The sequence below is a fragment of the Rutilus rutilus genome, assembly GCF_951802725.1.
Source record: "Rutilus rutilus genome assembly, chromosome: 5".
In the NCBI taxonomy this organism is placed as follows: Eukaryota; Metazoa; Chordata; class Actinopteri; order Cypriniformes; family Leuciscidae; genus Rutilus; species Rutilus rutilus.
Genome location: NC_140213.1, coordinates 28779192 through 28805626, shown reverse-complemented (window position 1 = coordinate 28805626; position 26435 = coordinate 28779192). Strand labels below are relative to the sequence as shown.

The window sequence follows — 26435 nt, the reverse complement described above, 5'->3', positions numbered from 1 at the left end:
TGTAATTTCAGTACTTAAAGGGATACTCCACTTTTTTCGGAAATATGCTCATTTTACATCTCCCCCAGAGTTAAACAGTTGAGTTTTACCGTTTTAGAATCCATTCAGCCGAACTCCGGGTCTGACGGTACCACTTTTAGCATAGCTTAGCATAGATCATTGATTCAGATGAGTCCAGTAGCATTTCTTTCAAAATGACCAAAGAGTTTCAATATTTTTCCTATTTAAAACTTGACTCTTCTGTAGTTAAACCGTGTACTAAGATCGACGGAAAATGAAAAGTTGCGATTTTCTAAGCCTATATGGCTAGGAACTACTCTCATTCCGGCGTAATAATCAAGGAACTGTGCGGCTGTACCATGAGTGCAGCAGGCGTAATGATATGACGCAGCGCCTGAAAATAGGTCTAATAGGTTAGACAAACTTAGTCCCGGTCACGTTGGAAGAAGTTACCGAGCTGGGGACTATTTTCAGGCGCTGCGTCATATCATTACACCTGCTGCACTCATGGTACGGCCGCACAGTTCCTTGATTATTACGCCGGAATGAGAGTAGTTCCTAGCCATATAGGCTTAGAAAATCGCAACTTTTCATTTTCCGTCGATCTTAGTACACGGTTTAACTACAGAAGAGTCAAGTTTTAAATAGGAAAAATATTGAAACTCTTTGGTCATTTTGAAAGAAATGCTACTGGACTCATCAGAATCAATGATCTGTGCTAAGCTATGCTAAAAGTGGTACCGTCAGACCCGGAGTTCGGCTGAATGGATTCTAAAACGGTAAAACTCAACTGTTTAACTCTGGGGGAGATGTAAAATGAGCTTATTTCCGAAAAAAGTGGAGTATCCCTTTAAACGTTTCATTTAGTTACCAAAGCGAAATTTCACTTCTTTTTTTTTTTTAAATGATTTTTAATAGTTAACAATTCATTCATAAGTAGCTGCTTGAATACTACAGTACAGTATGTATGTAAGATATTGTATAAACAGGACAAACTATCTTTCATTATTTTAAATTAGCTTTTCTTTTTTTAAACATTTTGAACAATTTAAAAGATTTAGTAATTTTATGTGCTTTTGACATTTTTATATATTTTTTTTATATTCCTATTTAGCTTTTCTTTTTTTGTTAGTTTTAGTAATTTTAGTACTTCCAGATAATCTTCATTTCATCCTGGACTGAACTAAACCACACTGGACGACTAACTAACAAGTTGCTGCTTGAATATTACAGTATATGTAAGCAGTTGTATAAACAGAACAATTTATATATCTTTTACTCTGTTGGTCTTTTTCAGACGATAAAGCTGAAAGCAGAGGCGCGTTTGGACCTTCTGCGGCAGGTGGGCGTTTCTGTGGATACGTGGTTGAAGAGCGCCATGAACCAGGTGATGGAAGAGCTGGAGAATGAGCGCTGGGCGACGCTACCCACCCTCACTACCCATGACCTTTCTATCTCGGTGAGCACTCTCTTTATCAAAAAGTCCCTATGAAGTGGTTTGACATTCAGATTTTCTCACCTGTGTAATCAGTTCCAATTGAAAGTTAAGGAAGTTGCGGCTTTACAACATCCTTATTATGAATGACACCCCTGGTGCCCCAGTAGTTAGTTCGACCTCCCCGACCTGACCCGACCCTTCCTGATTCTGTCAGCATCATTGTATTCAGACCCTGCTAACTAAACGGTTTAGCCCATATGCCACAGCATCTCCGTCAGTCAGAGGGAAATAATGTTGATAACAGCAGCAAAACATTCCCCTGAACTCAACAGATACAGACACACAGACCCTTTACACATGTGTTTGTGTTATCATAGCAAGAGAGAGAACAATCCCTTTGAGACGCTAGAGGATGTGACAGTGAGTTATTAGCACATGGTAGAATAGCCAATTACACAGTCTAAAGCACATTTGATGCATATTATTGTTTCATATTTTGGTGCACACTTTACATATATTCACATCCCCTACTTTAATTATTCACACACACACTAGTGCACATTTCAGTAGAAGATCTTCCTCCGAGATGGAGGAATATCTTGCTGTGGTCTTTGCAGTAATTGGCACATAATTGTAGAAATATGGATGACAGTGGTTGGAGAGACATATATATATATATATATATATATATATATATATATATATATACACACATACATATACATACATACATATACTGTACAAACACACACACACACACACACACACACACACACATATATATATATATATATATATATATACATACATACATATACTGTACAAACAAACACACACACACACACACACACACATATATATATATATATATATATATATATATATATATATATATATATATATATATATATATACACAATATTATATAATATTCATATAATAAATAAATAAGGACACTGTTCCACAAGCACAAATGATCCATAACCATAAACAAAGGGACTTCCTATAATAGCTCCTATTATCCTTAAAAAATTATTTTGTTCTCACTTTTTCTGATTAAAAGCATCTGTTAAAGTCCCCCTGTAGTCAATCATTTCATCCCTTAAAATTCATCTTTAATCACAAAAATGACACATTTAAATGTTTTTTTCCTGTGAAATTTTTTATTTGTGCCTTAAAATAGCTTTAATGTAACTCTAAACCCTTGCTTCATTTAGTATTCACGGACCCATGAATATGCTAATTAGCCCCGCCTCCACACACTCACACCAGCTCAGAACAACTGATCCACTCTGTCAACTTCACTGTAGTAAATGCTGCACAATGGCAAGTGGAAACACTGGTTTAAATCAGCCATACATGTTTGAACCAGAAACTGATTCAGAAGAAGTGGAAGAGTGACATGGGACATATAACGGTAATAAATATGATTAGCCTTTGGCTTGACTACGTTATCAAACAGCTAATAATGTGTTGCTAATGTTACATAAACCCATTCGCCATCTCAGAGTCAGAGAGCTGCCTTCTAAAAAGCAGTATCCTTAGAAACGCTTTGAACAACTCAACATCAGTGGAGAAAGCCATATAGTTTATAAATTATATACATAATTCACCCGCTATAGTGCTAAATGTACCTGATTTTTCATATCAACATAATAAAAATACCAGGATAACCTGGCCTCTCTTGAGACTCTCCTGCTTCTGAGAATAGTTAATGATTTGCTAAAGACGTTTACTTGATTGGTTACAAGGTAGTTTGTGAGAAACTTTGTAGAAACTTTGCATTTGCTTGCAAAACCTTTACGTTCCCTCACAAAAAACGTTTGCGTTCCCTGAGAAACTTTGTGTTCTCTCGCAAATAACTTGTTACTTTTCCTCCTATCTCATGTTTTTTTCCACCTCCATGTCCTTTAGGTGCTCCATGGTTTTGCGCTACAAGCGTCAGTGAACTGCTGCAAGTTAACTGTAATCTGAAGGGAAATTTGAGCATAACTTATATATACGCCATAGTACTTGAGTAAAGCGTGAGAATACTGTGAGACTAACGTGTGAACATAGCTTATAGAGTAGTACTACAGCAAAGCACCAGTGTAGCGTGGTGCTTTAAGGTAATTGTAAAGATTGAGTGATTTTAGGTAAGACAGTAGAAATTGTAATAATGTGCCAGAGTTTAGCCCACAGCGTAGACAGATTGACTTCTGACTGTGGTTTAATATTGGGCTGGGTGATTAACAATATTATATTGAGATTGTGATCAAATTTATGTTGTTAATGACTATAAGCTCTGAACATTTTCAGATATGCCTATATATCAGTCACCGCCCACCACATCACAGGTTACAGGTTACAATGACCTCGTCTGGCCTCCATGGGTCAGACTCCCACTGAAAGTTCTCTTGACCTTCACTGAAGGCTCAGTTTTCAACCTGTATTGTAACCAGTTAAAACTAGTAATGTGAGATGCAGTGAACAACTGAGGAGGTATGAGTGTCCAATGCCTGTGTCTTTTGTTGATTTTTCTGTTGCTACATTTTGTCTCTTGGGGAAAAATGTTCTCCTGATCCCCACAAGGCCAATGAGATTTGTGGGCGGTAACTAGGTAGAGTCCACACCTCTGGGACGCTGGTCTTTTGAGCTGTTTGTTCCATGCAGTTGTACGTTAACCCACAAAGGAAGCCCCAGGCAAACTTTTTAAAGTTTGTTGAATGATATTGAATCAACAAGCGAGCCGTGGTGTTTGTCAGAGTAGTGACACGCATTGTCATGTTTTTGTAGACCACAGTGGATTTGGACAGAGAGGAAGGAGAAGAATTAGAAGAGAACATGGAGACGTACGACGACAGCAGCTCAAGTCCTTCAGGAACCCTGAGGAACTACCCGCTCACCTGCAAGGTGCTCTACTCGTACAAGGTAAATTCACACGTTTAACTGGGGCTAACGAATGTTCTGAAAACTGTGGCGACCAGTGATTTTGTTCATTGAAATAAAGCTAAAATAAAATACTATTTATAATAATTCATAATAAAATTATGAAAAACTGAAACTTACTGAATCATAAATATTTATGTATAATCAATATTTATAATGTATTAACATACATTTATTTCAAATACAATTTAATAAATTGGTTTTAAATGGATGTTTTTTTTTTTTATGCATTTTACATAAAATGTTAAACAAAAACCTTGCTTGGAAAAATTAATTAATTTATAATAAATAGACACAAGCACTTAACTAATCCACAACCATAAACAAAAGCACTTTCTATTATAGTTCTTCTTTAAAAAAACAAAACTATCTTGTTTCACTTTTTGCATTTATTTAATTAAACATAGAATGTAAAAATACCTTTATTTATTTAAAAACACATTTAACTGGGGCTTAGGAACAGTCTGAAATGTGTGTTATTTGTAACTAAAACAAACTTGTTTTAATGGAAATAAAGCTGAAATAAAATAAAATGTAAATATTAGATGAAAAACCTAAACTTAAAAAACTTCATTTAAAAAAAAAAAAAACATTTCGAAAATTAGAAATTAGAACTGAAAATAAGTTGAATTTGAAGTACTAAAATGACTCAATCTGAAATAAAAGCTAAATAGAACTATTTAAAATAATAATAATAATATCAGTGACAGAAGCACATAACAAAATTACTAAAACCTAAAATAAAATGAAAGCTAAATATATAAAAATAAGTCAACAAATGCAAAATATTGATAAATGCTATAATAGTATTAATAGTACTAAAATAACATGTAATAAACCTCATCAAAGTCACAGATATGACATTGTTTAAAATACCTAGTTTGCACATGTCATCTGAAAATCAAACTGTTAAGAAATGTCAGTCACTCTGGCGTTAATTAAATTTGAATTTGAATTGAATTTTGTTATAACACACGACACTGTTGAAATAAGTCTCAAATGTCCGTCCCTATTCTGTTTATTATACTAACGACTAAAAGCTAGTCAATTTTCGAATATATTTAGAAACATTAGCTTAGCAATAACATTAGTCAAAGATGGCATCTCTGTTGTTAACATCTTTTCTCCTCAGGGAGTTTATTGCTCAGCAGCTTGGCTCATGAATATTAATTATGTTATTTAGGATTCACATAACATGTGATGTCCTAACCGATCTGCTGAAAATGCTGACGGTGGTCAGTAATAGGGCTGCAGTTTACCGCTTTCACATTTATTCTTTCGCTGCAGCCAGTTCAGGCTGGCATTTTATAATGCATGCTGGAATTTTTTTCTTCATACTGCAGCCAAAATAAATATTTTAAAAATGCCCCTGCACTTAACTGTCTTCCAGGATCCGTTCTCTTATTTGTGGGAAACTGCTAAAATGTCTGCTGGTTTCTGGAAAAATATTAACCCACACAGTTGGCCTTGTATTGCTCAATAGTCTTTTCACCTCTCTCTTTCTCCCAGGCCTCTCAACCCGATGAACTAACGATCGATGAGCATGAGATGTTGGAGGTTATAGAAGACGGGGACATGGAGGACTGGGTGAAGGTGAACCAATCATACCATTGGTTATTTTAGCAGTTTAACACCACCTGCTGAAGTTTATTATATTTATATTTTTTTCCCAAATCAATCAGACTGTTTTTCTAGAAGATGTAAAGAAGAAAATAATGTTTGTTTTAGATCTCAAGACAAGATTTCCACAGAACCCTACAACTGTTCTTCTGAAAGTTCTACACTCCAGCTTTTTGAATGACGGTTGTTTGAGTTCTGAGTGGGCCTGTTTATGAGTTTGATTACTACATTTTTGGGTTTAGTATATTTTTATAAATAATTGTATTCTTTTAGCTCTATATTTAAAGTCAATGAAATGAAATTAGCAACATCTTTTTTTCATATTGTGGCGTATATCCGAGTGTAATGGATTATCGAAAAAAAATGATGTAGGTTGCATTACTTTTTACATTTAATCATTTAGCAGACACTTTTATCCAAAGCGACTTCAAAATGAGGAAACCAATAGAAGCAGGGCAACAATATGCAAGTCATGTGACAAGTCCCAGCTAGTCTAGCACAGTACATGTAGCAAAGGGTGTTTTCTTAAATAGATTGATAGAATAGAAATAGAATAGTAAGTGTTAGTATTAATGGGTCAAGTGTTGACCAAAAAGATGCATCTTCAGTCGTTTTTTGAAGAAAAAAAAAAAAGTTGACCAGTCCAGATAAAGGTCTGTGAAAGTGATTTTGTGCCTCTTTGGAATGGCGCCACAATGCGCCGTTCACTTGCAAAGCACAAGCTTCTTTAGGGCACATAAGTCCGGATAGAACAAGAGCTTGGACAAGGTTGTTGGTTCAAAAATGAATGCAAATTTGTAGTCAGTTGTGGAGGGGGACGGGTTTTGAGCATATGTCTCCAGAGAAAAGTCTGACATTTTGAAGGTAACCTGCATGGATGAATTGTTCACAATAAGATCTGTTCTCCCATAGATCTCCCATATTTTTCACCCCAAAATCAGTTAAGAAAATGGGATTCAAGTCTGCAGATTCTGTTTGGCCCTGGTCATAAATGACTTAATGCTTAATGATGTAAATGTTGGTTCCAGGCGCGAAATAAGTCCGGCCATGTGGGCTATGTTCCAGAGAAGTACCTGCAGTTCCCCACGTCCAACAGCGTGCTGAGCATGCTCCAGTCGCTCGCTGCTCTGGACGCACGTTCACACTCCTCCAGCAACTCCACCGAGCCTGAGCTGGCATCAGGCAGCTTCAACGGAGACAGCAGCAGTGAGTCAAACACACACACACGAGACAGATGAATGCTGATGATGTCAGTCACAATGCATCTAAATATTCATTCTGGCCTTCAGTTCCAACACTGAACTGACTTCATCTAAACAATTACACTATTTTCTTTTAGAGCTGCTGTACAGCTGAAATGAACTCATTGCATCATTGCAATTATTGTCCTGTTATCACTGTAAAGCCGCTTTGAAAGAACCTGTATTGTATAAAGCGCTTTATGAAAAGTCTAAAAATAGTCAACATATACTACAGTCCAAACGTTTGATGCTGTCATCAGTAAAGACATTTAAAATATTACAAAAGATTTCAATTCCAAATAAAAGTCATTAAAGAATCATGAAATAATTTGTCACTGTTTCCACAAAAATATAAAGCACAACTGTTTTCAACATTGATAATAATAAGAAGCTTCTTGAGCAGCAAATCAGCATATTAGAATGATTTCTGAAGGATCATGTGACACTGAAGACTGGAGTAATGATGCTGAGAATTCAGCTTTGCATCACAGGATTAAGAGAGTTATTGTATATTGTAATAATATCTCACAGTATTACTGTTTTTACTGTATTTTGTATCAAATAAATGTAGCTCTTTCAAAAACAATACAAATCTTACCACCCAAAACTTTTTAAATGGATACGGTTCCTAACTAGTGAGCTTGTGCCTTTAAGATGTCTCCAACATATTTAAAAGAACTCAAAAGAGCTTGCTATCTTCTCACCTATTAATAACCCCTTTCTTTTCTTCTTTTTCTCTCCCAGTGAGTTTTGTGAAGGCCATGTACGACTACGAGGGTCAGACGGATGACGAGTTGTCATTCCCTGAGGGAGCCATCATCCGCATCCTCAACAAGGACAACCAGGAGGACGACGGCTTCTGGGAGGGAGAGTTTAACGGTCGAGTGGGCGTCTTTCCGTCCGTGCTGGTGGAGGACCTGACAGCCTCAGAAAACGGAGACACTCACTGGGGAACAGACACACAGGTAAGACATCCGAAACTCACTCTGACCTGTAAATGACAATGAGACTCTGTGTCCATACTTATTGTGTGTTTCTGAATGGGTTTGATGTCTGAGTCCTGCCGTTGATTACAGGCGTGGGCGCTTCCTTCCTGTAATCAATGCCATCCGGGGTCGTGCCAGATCAAAGCCTTTCTTATTATCCTAATCATGTGAATTCAGTCATAATAAAACTATACTTTAATGTGGATAATATAGCATTATAGAATTCATTACACGATTCTCTGGAATACTTGATTCTGAAGTTTGCTGTCAGATGTTTTTGTATAAGGATGTTAAGCTATTTTGCTAGTTGGTATGTCTAAGATAATCATAAATGTGTGTTCTTTGACAATTAAATACCTCTTTATGATTCTGAGTTTTATATAATTTAATAAAACAGAGTACACTACCAGTCCATTCAAAAGACTGGCTCTGTAATATAATTTTTTTAATGTTTTTAAAAGAAGTCTCTTCTGCTCACCAAGGCTGCATTTATTTGATCAAAAATACAGTAAAAATGCCAATATTGTGAAATAATATTAAACTTTTAATATCTACTGTAAAATGTCATTTATTCCTGTGATGCAAAGCTGTATTTGAAACCATGATACATTTTTTTTCAGGTTTTTTTTTATGAATAGAAAGTTCAGAAGAACAGCATTTATTTGAAATAGTAAAGTAATTTATGATGTTACAAAAGATTTCTGTCACTATTGATCAATTTAATGCATCCTTGCTGAATAAAAGTATTCATTTAAAAATAATATAATATATTATCAATATCTGACACTGAAAGGTTTGTATACGCTAGCTCAGCATGTAACATGTGTTGTCCTCCCCAGGTGTCCCCGTGCCAAAGGCTTCATTCATCACTTCCTCCTCTGCCGCTGTACGACCAGCCGCCCTGCAGTCCGTACACGAGCCCGGAGACCAGCAGTGCCCCTTCACTGCCCCGCTCACCGTCTGTCAATGGGGAACACAAACTGCCCATCCCGCAGAAAGCCGCTGTTCATAGTAAGACGCTAGTCGCCCCAGAAACCTCTTGTGTTACTCTTTATATTCATGTCTGTTGAGATTTTCATTCGAGAATGTTCTGCATTTGGTTTAGATCACAATTCCAGCTTAAGTCCAGAGAGCCCAGGCTTCTCTCAGCCGTTGAGACTCACTCCAGATGGATCCGGACCTGGAAAACTCAGACCTGTATGTGAACCGATCTGTTTTTGGCTGTTTTTTGAACATCCTGCTCTAATGTCTCAATATTACTTTTTAAAACCGTTATGTGTAAGATTGTGCAGTTTCTTACATTTAGAAAAATATACTAGATTGCTAAGTGATTGCTTACTTTGTTTTCAGATCACTAGAGCTTTAAAGTCCAGAGAAATATATAATTTAATATTTTATAAATGCAATGTATTTTTAAAGTTGTATTGTTTTAAAGATTATTATGTGTGAATCTCATTAAACCTAACAATAACATATACAAACCATATTTCATCCCCTAAATATAACAAATTATATTTATCATCAAGAAATAAAATTTAAATAATAAAAAAAACTACTAATCGCACATTTTTCTGTAGTTAATTGCGACCTCGAACCTAACGTTAAAATTTGTAAGAGATTTTTTATGGTGTAACTTGTAATACATATTTTCACATTAAATATCCAAAGTAATGTAGAAACAACATGAAGACAGTTTATTTTAAATATTTGTTTAATGGCATCTTTTCACCTATACCAATACTGCTACTGATGTCTCTATTAAATAAGTTTTTTTCTCAGTATCTAAGGATGAAATGAGTAATTATAGCCAGTCAGTGTTACAGAATAAAGGAATTTTTTACATTTAATAGGCTTCAAAAATATATTATAACAATTTTCAACTTTTAAGTGAACCTGTTGTAATAAATGACAATCATGTATATATATTTCACCATATGTGACCCTTGATCACAAAACCAGTCACAAGTAGCACGGGTATATTTGTGGCAATAACCAACAACACATTAAATGGGTAAAAATGATTGATTTTTCTTTTATGCCAAAAATCATTTGGATATTAAGTAAAGATCATGTTCCATGAAGATATTTTGTCAATTTCCAACCGTAAATATTAAAACATTTATTTTTGTGAGTGAATGCAGCACAATCTCGAACATAAATGGACAATTTTAAAGGCGATTTTCTCAATGTTTCGATTTTTTTGCACCCTCAGATTCCAGATTTCTGCCAAATATTGTCCTCAATGTCAAAAAAAATTACCCATGTGACTGGTTTTGTGGTCCAGGGTCACATATAGGCTATATATAATTTATTTTTCCCAACTTTTTTTATTTTAATTTTTTTATGACCTACACATTTTCTAAGCTGTTCTGTATTAATCTTGTTTATTTTGTGTTTCTTTAGGTTCGGGCGGCACCACCTCCTCCAAAGCAGCACGCTCGCAGACAGGTGGAGAAAACCGAAGAAGTGGAGATCACGCTGGTGTAGAGCGCCGCCCTAGTGGACTGACAACAAACCCCATCTGACCTCTGACCCCTCCCACTCCTTATGGAAGGGGCGGGGTGTGCGTTAACCTGCCCTATGAGCATCCTTAAACACCCGAGTGGGCGGAGAACAGCATCTCAAAGACATCACCACTCTTTTTCATAAAAACAAACACCTCTTTTGGCGTCACGGACTGTTTGGTGCCTTAAACCGCTTTCATGCCAAACTCTAATCCTTGTATTCGTAATTACCTAATTGTGCAACGGGAACTTGTTTAAAACTTGGTTTATCCACTCAATGCCAGTAAATGATTAGGTTTGCATCTAAAAACACAGAAAGGAATCAAATACAGGGGTTTAGCAGGTGCTAAAAGAGTTTAAAAGAGACTTCACTTGCACATCCATCTCTTCAGCGGGCTTTTGAAGAGCCGAACATGCAATACAAGGAATTATTGGAGGATACAGGAGGCCTGCGTTGTCGTGCAAAAGGGGTCAGCCACGAATAGTCCAATTTACGCATTTCATATGTAATAGCACAGTACATTACTGTCATCATGGGAATGTTATATTCACGTTAAACATCACAGATCATATGGACTTCAAGGAGAAAGGGAACTGTACATGAAAAGCAACAAGGCAAAAAATGCGGAAGAGGAGAATGAGAAGGACGAGGGTTAAAAAGAGAGGAAGGCTGGTTACTTTGCTCTTTTTTCCCCCCATCGGTTTAGCTTGCTCTTCTGTCTTGTGTTGATCTGAAAAAGTACTAACTACATAGCTATATCCTTTTTTCTCAGCTTTTCATTATGAAGACCAGTGTTTGTATGTATTACTAATATTTAGTCCTCAAAAATATGCGCGAGACCGATCTAAAGATGTCGTGGTGTCTCTGAGCGCGTGTCTGCAACGTTCGCCTCCGCATTACCGGTATGTGTGCGTCTGTTCGGGCGGAACGTAATCATGGAAATATACAGATCAATATACAAGTATCAGTTAAAGTGCTTTTCCAGCCTAACGCATTTCTTATTCTCATGCTGTCGGCACTGTAGAGTTCCGGACGGCATGCGTTTTGTTTTTCTTTTATCGAGTGTCATGGCAGTGTTTGAGATTGTGATGAATTTTCTTCAGATGTGATGGGATAGATTCCCTCCAACAAGCACAGAAAAGGTGGACTGAAAGATGGATAATCATGGAGATGTTTTAATTACTGCCGATGAAAGCTAACCTATTACAGTGTCCTAAGTGCATTTCCTCCGTACAAGGGGCAGCTATGTTTTTTATTTTTTATTTTGTTTGCAGTTGAAGAAACATTTCATCTTAAATGAGGAATGCCTGTTATTAATTATTATTATTTCACAGTATCTTCATGCATAATTATCTTGATATGTCCCAGCACTTTTCTGGAATTTCAGTGCTTTGACCCCTTCATTTTATCATCTTTTTTAAATGTGTTTGCGTCCCAGCTGCCTCTTTTCGATGATAAAGCTGCCCAGCGTCGTGTTATTGATCTCGTGAGAGTGACTGATTGTAGTTTTCCCATAATATTTGAAAGAGAACAGAGTTATTATGTTGATTCCATAATATAAACAGTGGAAAGAAATCAAATAAAAAGATCCATTTTGTGAAATGGTACCATAGTTCTGTTAAGCAAGAACAGGGTCGTTACGAAAAGAACGTGTGTGAGAGTGAGACGTGGGAGGAAACAAAAAAAACGTTTGTTTAGTAGCCTTTTTTTATCAGAGAGGAAGATGTTTGAGTATCTTCCCTTTGTTTCTATTTTCCTGTCACAACCTATTTTCTTGTTGATCTCGTTGAGATCTTTTGAATGTTATCAAACTTGTTTTGAAGTTTATGGTTAGAGGTTAAAGCCCATTGTGTCAAATACCGTTCTCACCTATGAAACGAACGCAAAATTTTTGATATTTTCATTTCCATTTTTTTAATTGCGCTCCCAGTTCTCTTGGCCAGATTCAACTCTTTGGAGCTTCTTCAATAGCATTAGCTGAATATTCTAGTTGTTTTTATTTCTAAAGTGATTTTATTTGCATTTATTAAAATTTGAAGGTGATTCCGAGCTGCTAAACAAAACAAAAAAACAGATGGAATAACAACAATTGACTGTTGCTGCAGTGACAATATCAGAGAACAGGTGAAAAATATTCTTTCTGCATATTAGCTGTAAAATTATTTGTATTTATTGTGTACAAATGTTAAATAAAAAATTGGGGAAAGTGCTTCTGCTTTGATGTTTTTTTTTATGGACGTGGTTGCATGTAAATGCATAGACTTTAGTCACAAATCTTTTTATTTCTTTCATTTCTAAATTGTGTTTATTTCATGTTTATTTCATAGAAAGTAGTGAAATCACACAAATCAGATTTTTCATGCTATCTATAATATTCAGACGTTTCCCACATTGTAGTAAAAGGGGTTGCAAAAAAAGCAAACATACAATAAATTTAAAAAATAACACCGCGTATATTATATTTAGTAAGTGGATGAAGACCTCCTTTCACCCTTTCTTTATGAATATGAGTTTTTAGTAACACTTTACAATAAGGTTTCATTTGTTAACAATTAACAATACTTCTACAGCATTTATTAATCTTAGTTCATTTCAATCTAAAAAAATTTCGATACATTTTCGATTACACTTTACAATAAGATCTCATTTGTTAACATTAGTTAATTAACTAACATGCACTAACTATGATCAATGTATCTGTTACAGTATTTATTAATCTTTGTTAATGTTAGTTAATAAATACCCATGTTCATTGTTTGTTCATGTTATTCACAGTATTTTAACTAATGTTAACAAATACAACTTTTGATTTGTTGAAATTAACATTAATAAGATTAATTAATGCTGTAGAAGTATAATTCTTAGTTCATGTTAACTAAATAAGTAAACCTTATTGTAAAGTGTTACCACATTTTCAAGGCCAAATGTTGTATCTGTTAACATTAGTCAATGCACCATAAACGTGAACGTTTTTATTGACTAACATTTAACAAAGGTTAATAAATGGTGTAAACATACTTCTCATTGTTAGTTCATGTTAGTTAATGCATTAAAAAATAATTTTAAGCTTTTTCTGCTATAGGCGTGTGAATGTTTTCACAAGTTGTTTAAAATCTAGAGTGTGTTTTTATTGGATGATATCAGACTAGTTTATCAAATCATGCCGCTTGTCTGTCAGTTCTCAAAAGAGTGGGCGGTTCTCCTAGAGTTCCATCATAACAGAGACATGTTTCCTGCTGGGAAACGAGATACCAGGCAAAACATGCAGTCACCCTCCTCGCCTCCATCCACAGGCTAATGAGTGTGGATTTTTCACATATTTTTAGAAGAACAAAATGCTTCAGCATGTTAATTTTATGCTGCCACATGGAATGAATAAGAAACTCTCACTCTCACTCTGAAGAAAATTGGATGGCTTGTGTTCAAGTTTATCTGTGCTCCAACCCCGAAGGTATGTATCACAGTTTGTATTAGTCTGATTTTAAATGCTTAGATAAATCTACACTTGAACGAATAAATGTTTAAATAGCTGTAGTTATTCATTTACTTAGTTATTTTACAAATGTTCTTGAAAGGAATAAAAGCAAGTTGTAACTACACCAAAGTATAACTATAATATTACTAATATAGTTAATAAATTGTGTTGCAGAATCTGTGGTTGAGAGGAGGTTACTAAGGCAGAGAGTTTTCCCCAGACTGAGAGAATATTGCAGATGCACACATGGAGTTGAGTTCAGAGTGAGCAAACATTCGTCATTCTCTTTTCTGTCTTCTGTCAAATTAATTCTAAAGAACATTATAGTTGTGTTGCTTCCCTTCCAGTTGACAGTAACAAATGATTTTTACCACAAGCTCAATTGTGTTTAAATCCAGTGACATGAATAAATAATGTTCATTTCTTTCATTGGAACATTGAGCATTTACCAGCAAACCTACTGTCTCAATAGTAGCTAAACATCATGTATTTTTAATTATGCAAATGACAAAAGACTGGCTGGAATTGTATTGAACTTCTCTTGTTAACATTATTTCTATACTGCTCTTTAAAAGCATGTCAATAGACAATTTACTGTGTAAACACTGTGGTTGTTTTGGCTAATAGTTCGGGATATATAGGCTGCTAACACAGTCTTTTTCCAATCATTTGGTAGATTGTAGATTACCGGTAATAACTGTCTATGGATCCAACCTCTCTGCAGGTTATTGACCCGTATGAAGCAGCAGATCCCCAAAACTGGCCTGCAGAAAAGGAACGACTGCAGATGCTGGAGGACTGCAGGAAGAATTCTCTGGGCCCTTTCTTTGTGGTAACATACTTTTGGTTCAATACAGCATGATTTAAGATTGGGGACATCTGTTCCTAATATACAGTGATGTTACCATGGTTTCTCACTGTAAAAAAAAAAAAGTTTGTTTACTTAAAAAAATATATAAAAATAAAGTTAGTTACCTGGTTGCCTTCAAATGTTGAGTTCATTGAAATTAAAAATGTTTTAAATTGTATTGAGGTGATACAATGAAGGAGATTGTTTTAATCAACAGAAACTCAAAATGTTCAGTGTAGGTGCTTAAAGGTGCTCTAAGCGATGTCACAAGTTTGTTAGGCCAAAATTTTTTTGTCACATACAGCAAACATCTCCTCACTATCCGCTAGCTGCCTGTCCCCTGAACACACTGTAAAAAAAAAAAGCGGTCTCTGTAGACAGCCCAGGCTCCACAAATGGCAAGAAAAACAAACTGGCCCAGTCTGGACCACGAAACATAACAAACAGTGTTCCAGGCAATAACCAACAAGAATGATTTGGGGGTGGGGGTTGGGGGGGTTAGTGTGCGTGCACATGAAGGGGGGTGTGGGGAGTGGAGGAGAGAGAAGCATGAAGAGGGATGTTAAGCTAGAGGAGAGATGTCCTAGACAACGACAACGACTAACGTTAGAATTATATTATCTTGAATTTTGATGTGGCCGACACACGACCAAAGAGACGACGTTCCGATGAACAAATAACAAAGAAGAGGGAAAAGAAGAAGGAACACGCAAAGTTCCGAATTTACATCGGAAAAGCGTTCAAATGGTGGCGAGAACTCCGCCGGCAGAAGGGCTTCCATCTAATTTTAGTTTTTGTTTCTCGTCTCAGGGGTTTGTGGGTGAACAATATGGAGATGCAAATTTACCTGAGCAGATAGAAGCCTCAGAGTTCCAGTGTGTTCTTCAGGTATGCCAACGCATGGGCCTCAGGACCGACATACTGGAGAGATGCTACCAGAGAGATGAGAATGCCATTCCTCCTTCGTTCTGTATGCTCAATCCGACAGGAAATTTTGATCAACCTGGTGTCCAGGCAAGTAATATTTTTGCACTATTGGTGCACAGCACCAGATAATTTACTCCTTAATCTTTTGTCATCAGCGAGAGAATCCAAGTGAAGAGAACAACTGGTGCAAGGTACTTCCAGAGGTGAGGAGAATCCTTCATGATGTTGTGAACCAATGTGTTCAGGAGGGGGCTATGACACATGACAAAGCTCAGAAATATTTCCGGTCAGGTAAGTCAGTGTCTGTTTAATTGCGCATAACTACTACATAATCAAAAGTGTCTAATTTATGTTTATTTTGAAACCAGCTCTTGAAAATGACATCCACTGTGCCTACGAAAACCTTTCCATTGAAGATATCCCAAGATGTATTTGCTATGTTCATAAAATAACTATCCCAATGAAACCAAATGGAGTGCCCCCAGAGCAACAAACCCAGTTTCACCGGCTGTCCCAGCTCCGGGATCACTTCCTGCCGAGTTTGGTCGCCTCCCACAAAGCCCTGGTGTACTGCACCACCACAAAGTGCAATCGTTTTCAAGGTTACACTCCTGAGAAGAGGCTCAACTTTGCTGTTGGTCTGAGTGAGCAGCTACATACTGATCTCAAGAGACTCATTGACTGTGCTGTCTCAAAGGAAAGGGCTGTTACAGTTGATGAATCTGGCCAGAAAAGCCTGTGCCACACATTTTCCTCTCTTTACAGAATTGAACGGGCAGAAGTCGAACATGTTAAATCCTACCTAAGGGAAAAAAATACAATATTTCCTTTCATACTCAACGGTGGACCATGCTCAGGCAAAACTGTACTTCTGGCTCACTGTGCAAGTCAGGTATCTCTCAGAAAATATTTTGTAACCTTTCAATTTGATAAATGAGCAATAATTTGATATTGTATATGTTTAGTAATATACAGTAGTCAACATTTGAAGTGGATCAAAAAAGTTCATCAGCGTTGTCCTAATGCTGGGTACACACCACAAGATAATCGGGCTGATTTTGGGCCGATTTCTCCCCTTCCGACAATCCTAGGTAATGTCCCGATTATCTTGATGGTTCTACAGATTGGTGTGAGGTGTGTTAAGAGTGACTGAATCTGCTCAGAAGAACATCGGAGCCGCCCCATCCACGAATCGTAAATATTCAACATGTTCAACATAGGAGCAAAATGGTTAAATCTAGGGGTTTTTGTCCTCATGTTTGTGGTCTCTCACATTTTTAAAATCTTTTAAGATTAGAAAAATCTTTTAGTGTGTAACCAGCAGAAGACAGGAATCGTTCAAAATTCATGTATAACTTTGATGAAAGGTTTTGATCCACTTCAAATGTTGACTACTGTAGTATAAATATGACACTCATGAGGCCTTTTGTGTTTGCAGGCATCCGTATGGTTGAAGGACCTGGATCCTGAGATTATTGTGTACTTCATAGATGTCAACAACTCCCTGAGACAGCTTCTCAAAGATTTTTGTGAAAGGGTTGATTCAAGTAGTACCTCTGTCAACAACATCTTTCAACTAAAAGAAAACTTTAAAAGGCTCCTGACCTCAAGATCACCATCCAAGAATCCTCTGGTGCTCATCATAGATGGTCTTGACCAACTGCCAAAGACGGATGTACAACTTGACTTGACATTCCTTCCCGAATCACTAGCTTCAAATGTAAAACTTCTCATTTCCATTACTGCAAACAGGCCAGCCATCCTTGCTACCCTGAAGATGTTTTACCCAGATTCAACCCTGTTTTATGAGTTGCAACCAGTAGAGAGTAAAAGCTGCAGCCAGCTGCTGACAACACGTCTTCAAGAGTCCAACAGAAAGATCACCTCAGGCCAACAGATGTATGTGAATCAGGCTTTTAAAAAATGCTCTGTCCTGCTATACATGGAACTCATTCATAGACAGGCAATCCACTGGAACTCAGAGTTTGAGATTACGGAGAACACTCTGGTCCAAGAGGTCCATAATAACATTGTTCTGATGTTTGATCATCTGGAGAGGAAGCATGGGAAAGCTTTAGTCTCCAAAGCTTTAAGCTATCTTACCATGGCCAGGTATGGCATAACCGCAGTTGAGTTGACGGATGTTCTTTCTTGTGATGATGAAGTTCTAGCATGTTTTCTTCCACCAGGCGATGACGTACCACTTATTTTGAGGGTCCCTGAAGTTTCTGTGGAAACTCTTCTTTCAGACCTGAAGGGGTTTCTGGTCCTGAGGAACATTTTAGGTACCCAAACTCTTTTCTGGGTCAGCAGACACTTCCCATTGGTCATATGTAAGAGGTACCTGTGTTTAGAAGAAACATGTCAGAAGATAAATCATGTGCTGTCCGATTATTTCTGTGGCTCTTGGGCAAATGGCACAGCAAAGCCTTTGATCAACAAAGGCATGGAAATCCCAACCTCTTCAGATGTCCCACAGAATATTTACATTGACAGACAAGTACCAAGTCAACCTTGGATCTTTTCTCCTCCTTTCTATATTTCTACTGCTGTGAGTCCATCAACAAGAACATATCCCAATTTGAGAAAACTCTACGTACTCTCTTTCCATTTGTTGAAAAGTGGAAGAATTGACGAACTTGGTAACCAAATGATTTCTCAAGAATACATCCAGGCAATGCTGCAAGCAGCACTGACTGATGAACTGTTTCTGTGGCTTGAGAGGACATCTCAGTTGGTTTTTCCCAGGGAACTTCAGCTCCTCCACATCATCTTGAGATCTGCAGCATGTCTACTGAGGAACAAACCAGCCTATCTCCCAACTGTACTGCAAGCCAAACTCCTTCCTTTTCTGAGTGTTTTTCCTACATTGGAGGAATGTGTTAATTCAGCAAGGTCTAAAGGTATGATCCCACAAAATGAAGTGTATACTGTGTTGCCTCCAATTCCTTCAGTCCCTTATACCCACTGTACACTACAAGGGTCAACAGCTTCCCAGATCATGCAGTCAGCTGGATCTCAAGGTGGTACTGTGGTGGTTGTACTGGAAAATGGCGCTGCTTGGGTTTGTAATGGAGGTATATTTGAAGGCTTCAAACTTACCAAATCCTCGAATCTGCAGTTCACAAGTGTCAGTAGTTCTGAAAACATATTCCTTCTCAGCACCCATTGCGGTAAACTTGTCTTGTTGGATGCAGGTGTTAATGCACAGCCTCAAGAAATTGAAACCCAACACAGAGAAAACAGGGAAAACGCCATTCTTGAGGGTGTCTTGGTGTCCGCTGACAAAATATTTGTGTGGTGGAGAGGACAAAACATTGTTAGTGTATTTGTTGATAGGGAGGAACATACCCAACTGCACTGCGCTTATGCGATAACCTGTGTGTCATGTTCTGAGAACGCAGATATCATTTACTGTGGACAGAATGAAAGTTCTGTGACAATATTTGATTGGCCCAATGGCAAGCTTCTAGCCACCTTCACTTGTCCAAAAGATATACCATTAATTGAGATTATTCACTCTGAGGGTGATGGGATGATTACATGTGTAGATCAAGCAGGAAATGTATTTGCTTGGAATCTTGAGATTATAACAGAACCAGTTCTGATTGGTGAGAACCATTGCACAACCAAGGATGAGGTTTTAAACACAGACCAGAACGGAGACAACATTCTCCTAATATGCAAAAAGCAACAAATACAACTTATTGACATACATCAAATTAATGTACTTGATCACTTCAATCCCCCGAGAGGAAAAACATTTAAGCAAGCCATGATGGATCAAAATTCACGATTCATCCTTGCTTTACTGTGCAATTGCCCGTTTCTTCTAGTCTGGAATTGCTCCTCCGGACAGTGTGTGTTGAGTCTGGACACTGCTAACTGTCAAGCTAGTAAACTCCTGAAATGTGGAGCCACTTACTTGGCAGCAATAACAAGTGTAAGTGTTCTTATTTGGGACATGGATCTCATTACAGCTTCAGCATTGGGCCCAAAATCTGGAAAGAGGGTGAAGATGGTGGCTGTCGGATCTAATGGTGGAAGCTGTTACTCAGCAGATGGCTCAGAACTTGTGTGGAAGTGGGCAATATCAAGTTGCAAAGTAGAAGCCCGCTTCCTTCACCTAGGTTATGTGGAGTCTATGTCCGTCTCTGGAGATGGCAACTACCTTGTGAGTATTGCAACAGGAGACATATATGTTTGGGACACCAACAGTGGGGAAAATATTCACAGAATCTCTGGTAGTCAAGCATACAAGGTTTTAATAACTCCCAAGGGCAACTGTGGAGTTGCCCTGTCAGAGACAAGTCCATCAAGGGTGTGGAAGTTGCAGAGTGGACACATGATTTGCAGCATTCATCATCATCTCAGAAATGCTGCAATTTCACCAGAAAGCACCTTCCTTTTAGGTCTTAACAGTGGGAATCTCTTGGCTGTCAGCCTCTGGTCTGGTAATGTTAGCAAATGCTTCTCGTGCTCCAACGGGTCAGATGTTGTTGCTTTCCATTCTCTGCATGGCAATCCAGATTATGTGATTGTTGCTTCAGCCTCAGGCACTGTGTACTCCTGGAGGTTAACAGAGGATACTATTTGTCATCAATTCAAGTTGCCAGACTCTTCCTTGTGTCAACCTGAGATTTTTAGCCTATCATCAGATGGGGGGTATGCCATCCTTTCTATATCTGAATCCACTATTAACATCTTAGACGTCTCCAACAGTAAACTTTGCTCTTTGAGAACCGAAGGACCAGTTCAGCAACCATATATGACTGTAGGTGTTTCTGGTCAATATGTGGTCTATATATGTTTCTCCTCTCTGGTGTGCCACAATAAATCCTGTGATCTCCATGAAAAACCGATGCTTGTAGTCATACGTCTGACTGATGGGGAGACCGTAGGTAGGTTCTATTTGTGCAAGAACCCCTCTACTTTCACTGTGTCAGAGGATTTGTTTGTGTATGTAGGGTATGAGGACGGTTCTGTTGGAGTTTATGCTGTTGTTGACACCAAGATGGGTAAAAGCTGGAAGGAGGATGGTCAAAGCCCAACACTTTTGTGTCCATTGGATGAGCAATTGATTTGGTCGCCTTTGGTCAATCCTAACCTTACTTGGGTTGAATTGCCACTGCAATTGTTTTAAATAGTTCCAGTGTGAACAATTCTGCTTTTGGCACTGAGGTCCAAAAGGAATGTATATATGTAAAAATGTAGTTTTACATTGTCGTATTGTTTTGACATGAAGATAAAAAATATATATATATATATTCACAATTTTCCAGAATGCCAAGACTGTGTTTGTGATATGTGATACATGTTTATCATACAAAATATATATGTTAGTTGAGTTCATCTCACATAAGTCAGGATTCAAGGAAAAATCAGGTGTGAAAATGTAGACATAGCCAGTTACTAAAAATAACAAAGAATTTAAGACTTACAGAGGATAATATACCATTTTCTGTATTATATTTTCTTTTGACTTATCTATGATGCGTGTTTTGTATTGCTGATTTCTGCATAGCCATGCATGATTTTTATCACTTTGTATTAGAATGAGTTATGTATTAAAGCTGGAAAATAGCTATATAAAAATCGTTTCATTTTATTAATGTTAATAATAATGTGACATTGAGGTTCAACTTACAAAAGACAATAAAAATAATAAATTTGTTATTTTGATGTGTTTTTATTGTAGTGCAGAGTGAAAAGAATGAAAAATATGTATCAAAAATAACTTTATTTAAACACTTTTACATTATTAAACATTTTATTAATTTTGGGGTAATAGTGGTCTCTGATGTGTTTATATTTTAGGCATTCTCTCTCTCTCTCTCTCTCTCTCTCTCTCTCTCTCTCTCTCTCTCTCTCTCCTCACACATAGCCTACATTAGCCTATTCAACTTTTTATTAAATAAATCATTACAAGTGTTTGATCCGGAAAATAATAGAAGAGCGGCAATTACATGTCGCAGGTCTAAATTTTGTACAATTTAAAAACAAAATGCGGTCACGACCATAGAGATTGCCGCGTGTAACGTAAGGACTACAATTCCCATCACCACATCCATTCATACGGAAGTAATCCTTTCCCATAAGTGCACTTCCGCTCCAATACCAATTCCTTTTCCTGTCTGCGGCCTCTGACAAGATGGCGGTGCAAATCTCGAAGAAGAGAAAGGTTGGTACGAATTTCGCCGCAAATATATGTAATTAAAGCACATGGGTGCGAAATAAGAGTTGTACATTATTACTATGGTACTTAATTATAATTAAAGAGGTTCAGATGAGGATTTTAAAAGGCTGTATATGTGGATTGAGCTGGATGATGTCGGCATTGAATCTGATGTGAAACATGGCAGATAAACGCAGCGCTGCGTTCAGTCTACTTTCAAATTTGTGCGGTTCAAACATGTATATTACAATACAGAAGTGATCTTTAAGCACTTAATATGTATCCGGAAACTTTTGTTAGTATGACTGCAAGAACTTGACACTTCATTCAGGTGTGGAGTGGACTATATGTAGAGATAAATATATCAGCAGTTGTACATGCAACACAAATATTTCTAGTGTCGAACAACATATAGTTTGACTTTTACCTTTGTGTAACATTTGTCATGGGGTTTAATACAAAACAATGCAAGTAAGATGTAATTGTTTATGATCATATAAGACTGTCACTTGTCTACAATTTTATTTCCGCTTTAGGAATGTGTTAATCTTTTGAATGTTTATCTATCAGTTCGTGTCAGATGGCATCTTCAAAGCTGAACTGAATGAGTTCCTGACCCGAGAGCTCGCCGAGGATGGGTACTCCGGTGTGGAGGTCCGTGTCACGCCAACAAGAACAGAAATCATCATCCTAGCCACCAGGTGTGGGCTATATCCACTTGTTTAGTTTAGTTCTATGACCACACGTGTTTAAAAGCATTGATGTAGTTTTAACTCGAGCATAAAGTGCAATAACTTAATCCGTTTGTCATTTTTAGGACCCAGAATGTCCTGGGAGAGAAAGGCCGCCGCATTCGTGAACTGACTGCTGTCGTTCAGAAACGATTTGGGTTCCCCGAGGGCAGTGTGGAGGTAAGATTAGTGAAGTAATAAATGGGGTCCAAAACTAGTTTGGGATGGGTAGTTCTGATGTATTGTAGCTGTACCTATGCAATGTGATCCCAGCGCACCATGCACACTTGCTGACTGAAATTCCCTTCAGTGATGATACGATGACGAGTCGGAAAAGGGCCGTTCTGTTTGAGGATTCTGGGTCAGGTTCACGTTCTGTGCGTCTGACTTCAGGTCCTCAAAGCAGCGAGTCCAATCGCTTGAAGACATATGAGGCATTTGTCTGAGAAGGGTGGATGGAAAGCAGGCAGTGTGTTTTAATTGGACTCCAGATCATTTTTTCTTTCCATATCCTGTTTATATTTCTATATCATGTTTGTTGTCCTCAGGGCCTGCTACAGTGTGTTGCGCTAGGTTATTAAAATGAGTGAATGCAGTACTATAACAGTACTGAGAAAAAATAATTGTAACTGACTAAATATTTCAAACAGATTTATGAGTACTCAGTTTTAACTTCTCAAATCTTTAGCGAATTGTGGTGCATTATTTTCTAGTGGTCAGTGGAATTATTTAAAAATTTAAAAACAAAAATGAGATTGAATAGAGTATTCTATCAGTACAACGCTATGAGTAGAAACAAATTGTAATGTAACGTCATTGAAACTAAATATTTTAGACTTTTTACTAATTTCTCATTGTAAATTGGGCCTTAATACAAGAAACATTTACTTTTGAGGGTGGCAGAACCTCACAAGGATGAACAAGTTTGGGGTCCATGGCATCTGATTTAATCACTATTGCGATCAGGTGATTACGCAGTTGTAACAGACCTGTTTCATTGGTTAGTTCTGACGTATTGGGTCTTGTTTCATTGTAGCTGTACGCTGAGAAGGTCGCCACCCGGGGTCTCTGCGCCATCGCTCAGGCAGAGTCTCTGCGCTACAAGCTGCTCGGAGGACTGGCTGTCCGTAGGTAAGCGTTTACTTCCTAGCACGCCATGCAACTTTATCAACTGAAATTCCCTTCAGTGAGGATACGATGACGAGTCGGAAAAGGGCCCGTTCTGTCTTTGAGGATTCTGGGTCAGGTTCACGTTCTGTGCGTCTGACTTCTGGTCCTCAAAGCAGTGAGTCCAATCGCTTGAAGACATATGAGGCATTTGTCTGAGAAGGATGGATAGAAAGCAGGCAGCTTGTTTAATTAGAGTCCAGATTATTTTTCCTTTCATATCCTGTTTTTTATATTTCCGTATGTTTGTTGTCCTCAGGGCCTGCTACGGTGTGCTGCGCTTCATCATGGAGAGCGGGGCCAAGGGTTGTGAGGTGGTCGTCTCTGGTAAACTGAGAGGTCAGAGAGCCAAATCCATGAAGTTCGTGGATGGCTTGATGATCCACAGTGGAGACCCCGTTAACTACTACGTTGACACTGCTGTCCGCCACGTCCTGCTCAGACAGGGTGAGGAAGATTCATTGAACTGATGGCTCTCTTGAAGTTTTGTTTTTGCCAAATCTTTAGCAAGTCATTTTAATGGGAAGTTACATGCACACTTGCCGAGTGAGATTCCCTTCAGTGATGATACGATGACGAGTCGGAAAAGGGCCCGTTCTGTTTGAGGATTCTGGGTCAGGTTCACGTTCTGTGCGTCTGACTTCAGGTCCTCAAAGCAGCGAGTCCAATCGCTTGAAGACATATGAGGCATTTGTCTGAGAAGGGTGGATGGAAAGCAGGCAGTGTGTTTTAATTGGACTCCAGATAATTTTTATTCCAGTTTATCTTTCTATATCACGTTTGTTGTCCTCAGGGCCTGCTACGGTGTGTTATTAAAGTTATTAAAATTGAGTGCAGTACTATAACAGTACAGTACTGAGGAAAAAAATGCAATGTAACCAAATGGAAACTAAATTTATCCATAGAATATTTCAAACAGATTCATGAGTACTGCATTTTACTTTCTCAAATCTTTAGCAAATTGTGGTGCATTCTATTTTTTTTTTTCTAGGGGTCAGTGCAATTTAAAAATATGTATAAAATATAATTTTAAGTTAACTTAATTGATTCTAAATATTTGCTAATTTCTTATTGTCAATTGGGTCTTGATACAAGAAACATTTACATTTGAGGGTGGCAGAACCTCACAAAGATGAACATTCGGGGTCCGTGGCATCTGATTTAATCACTATTGCAATCAGGTGATTTAGTTGTAACACTCATTTCAATGAAATCTATTGCATTTAGAGCTTGTGATTCAAATCAGCAAGTCTGAGCTGATGCACATCTGTTAAGTACTTGGACATTAATGTGCGACGCTTTTGCCATTTAAAACCGTTTGGTTTAGCATGGCACCACTAATGTCTTGCATATTGAATAACTAATCAATGTTCCAAATGGAATCTCTGAACCGAATTATCTTCCCTTCGGTGATGTAATGAACCAGAATTGCATTGTTTTGTACGTTTTCAGAGCAGTGTGACGATTTAGAGGCGTTAGTCTGAGAAGGTTCTGAATGCTTTGAAGCTTATGGTAAAGATCAAATGGGTTGGAATTATACTTGCCGTTCTTCAGGTCAAAGTTTTATATCTTTCTAAATCTGTATGTTCATATAGGTGTGCTTGGAATCAAGGTGAAAATCATGCTTCCTTGGGATCCCAGTGGCAAGATCGGCCCCAAGAAGCCCCTGCCTGACCACGTCAGCATTGTGGAGCCCAAAGATGAGGTCCTCCCCACCACCCCAGTGTCCGAACAGAAGGGGGCCGGGGCCAAGGCAGAGGCCCCAGTCATGCCTCCGGGAACCCCAGTGCCGACTGCATAAAGGGGTAAGACCCTAAAACCCCAGTATTGGTGTCAAGTACCCTTCAGTGATGATTCGATGACGAGTCGGATTGAGGCCGCCCTCTGAGGATTCTGGGTCAAGCTCACGTTCTGTGCGTCTGACTTCAGGTCCTCAGAGATCGTGTGTCCTCTTAGATTGAAGATTTTGAGGCATTTGTCTGAGAAGGGATTTTCCTTGTTTGACTACTTGTCTTTGAAATGCTTTTATTATTATTTTTCTAACAGATGTTTCTGTCTCTTCCAGGTTGACTGATCATTGATGGAAGGCCTACACTTTTCTGTATAATAAAATGAAAGAATAAATGGGGAAATGTTGTCTGTTTTCATTTGATTTAATTGAGTGTTGTTTCAAAGCTGTTATGAGTGGTCCCAGTACTTCTAGGTTTTAGTAGCTTTTAACAATTTACTGGCCGATGGTGTCCCAGAATGTAAATACCCACTCATAAGGCATGTTATCCATAAAAGGTGTATCATGCATGTTGATGATGTGAATTTTACTTGGCCACATTTACTGATTTGATTTTATATAAATGTAAGTGTGCTGCATATGAAGGCATGCAGAATGTTTTTA

The 26435-nt window shown here is 37.8% G+C and overlaps 3 protein-coding genes across 4 annotated transcripts in view; all 3 read left to right on the top strand.

The window, feature by feature from the left end:
- Positions 1-12927, top strand: part of fchsd2 (FCH and double SH3 domains 2) — a 102190-nt gene extending 89263 nt beyond the window's left edge. For both annotated transcript variants that reach the window (XM_084409496.1, XM_084409495.1), the window contains 8 exons: positions 1298-1459; positions 4214-4348; positions 5876-5959; positions 7015-7192; positions 7972-8192; positions 9053-9224; positions 9319-9410; positions 10617-12927. In XM_084409496.1, coding sequence (XP_084265622.1) covers positions 1298-1459; positions 4214-4348; positions 5876-5959; positions 7015-7192; positions 7972-8192; positions 9053-9224; positions 9319-9410; positions 10617-10700 — 1128 coding nt within the window. In that variant the 3' untranslated portion in view covers positions 10701-12927. The remainder of the gene's footprint in view (positions 1-1297; positions 1460-4213; positions 4349-5875; positions 5960-7014; positions 7193-7971; positions 8193-9052; positions 9225-9318; positions 9411-10616) is intronic.
- Positions 12928-14021: 1094 nt separating this feature from the next.
- On the top strand, positions 14022-21571 carry LOC311290204 (NACHT and WD repeat domain-containing protein 2). The gene is made up of 7 exons (XM_084408554.1): positions 14022-14169; positions 14368-14456; positions 14918-15025; positions 15854-16057; positions 16126-16261; positions 16339-16862; positions 17409-21571. The coding sequence occupies exons 1-7, from the start codon at positions 14130-14132 to the stop codon at positions 21111-21113; spliced, it is 4806 nt and encodes a 1601-aa protein (XP_084264680.1). The 5' UTR covers positions 14022-14129; the 3' UTR covers positions 21114-21571.
- Positions 21572-21991: 420 nt separating this feature from the next.
- On the top strand, positions 21992-26175 carry rps3 (ribosomal protein S3). The gene is made up of 7 exons (XM_084408741.1): positions 21992-22151; positions 22716-22846; positions 22963-23056; positions 23913-24007; positions 24303-24490; positions 25639-25848; positions 26109-26175. The coding sequence occupies exons 1-6, from the start codon at positions 22122-22124 to the stop codon at positions 25842-25844; spliced, it is 744 nt and encodes a 247-aa protein (XP_084264867.1). The 5' UTR covers positions 21992-22121; the 3' UTR covers positions 25845-25848; positions 26109-26175.
- The last annotated feature ends 260 nt before the right edge of the window (positions 26176-26435 follow it).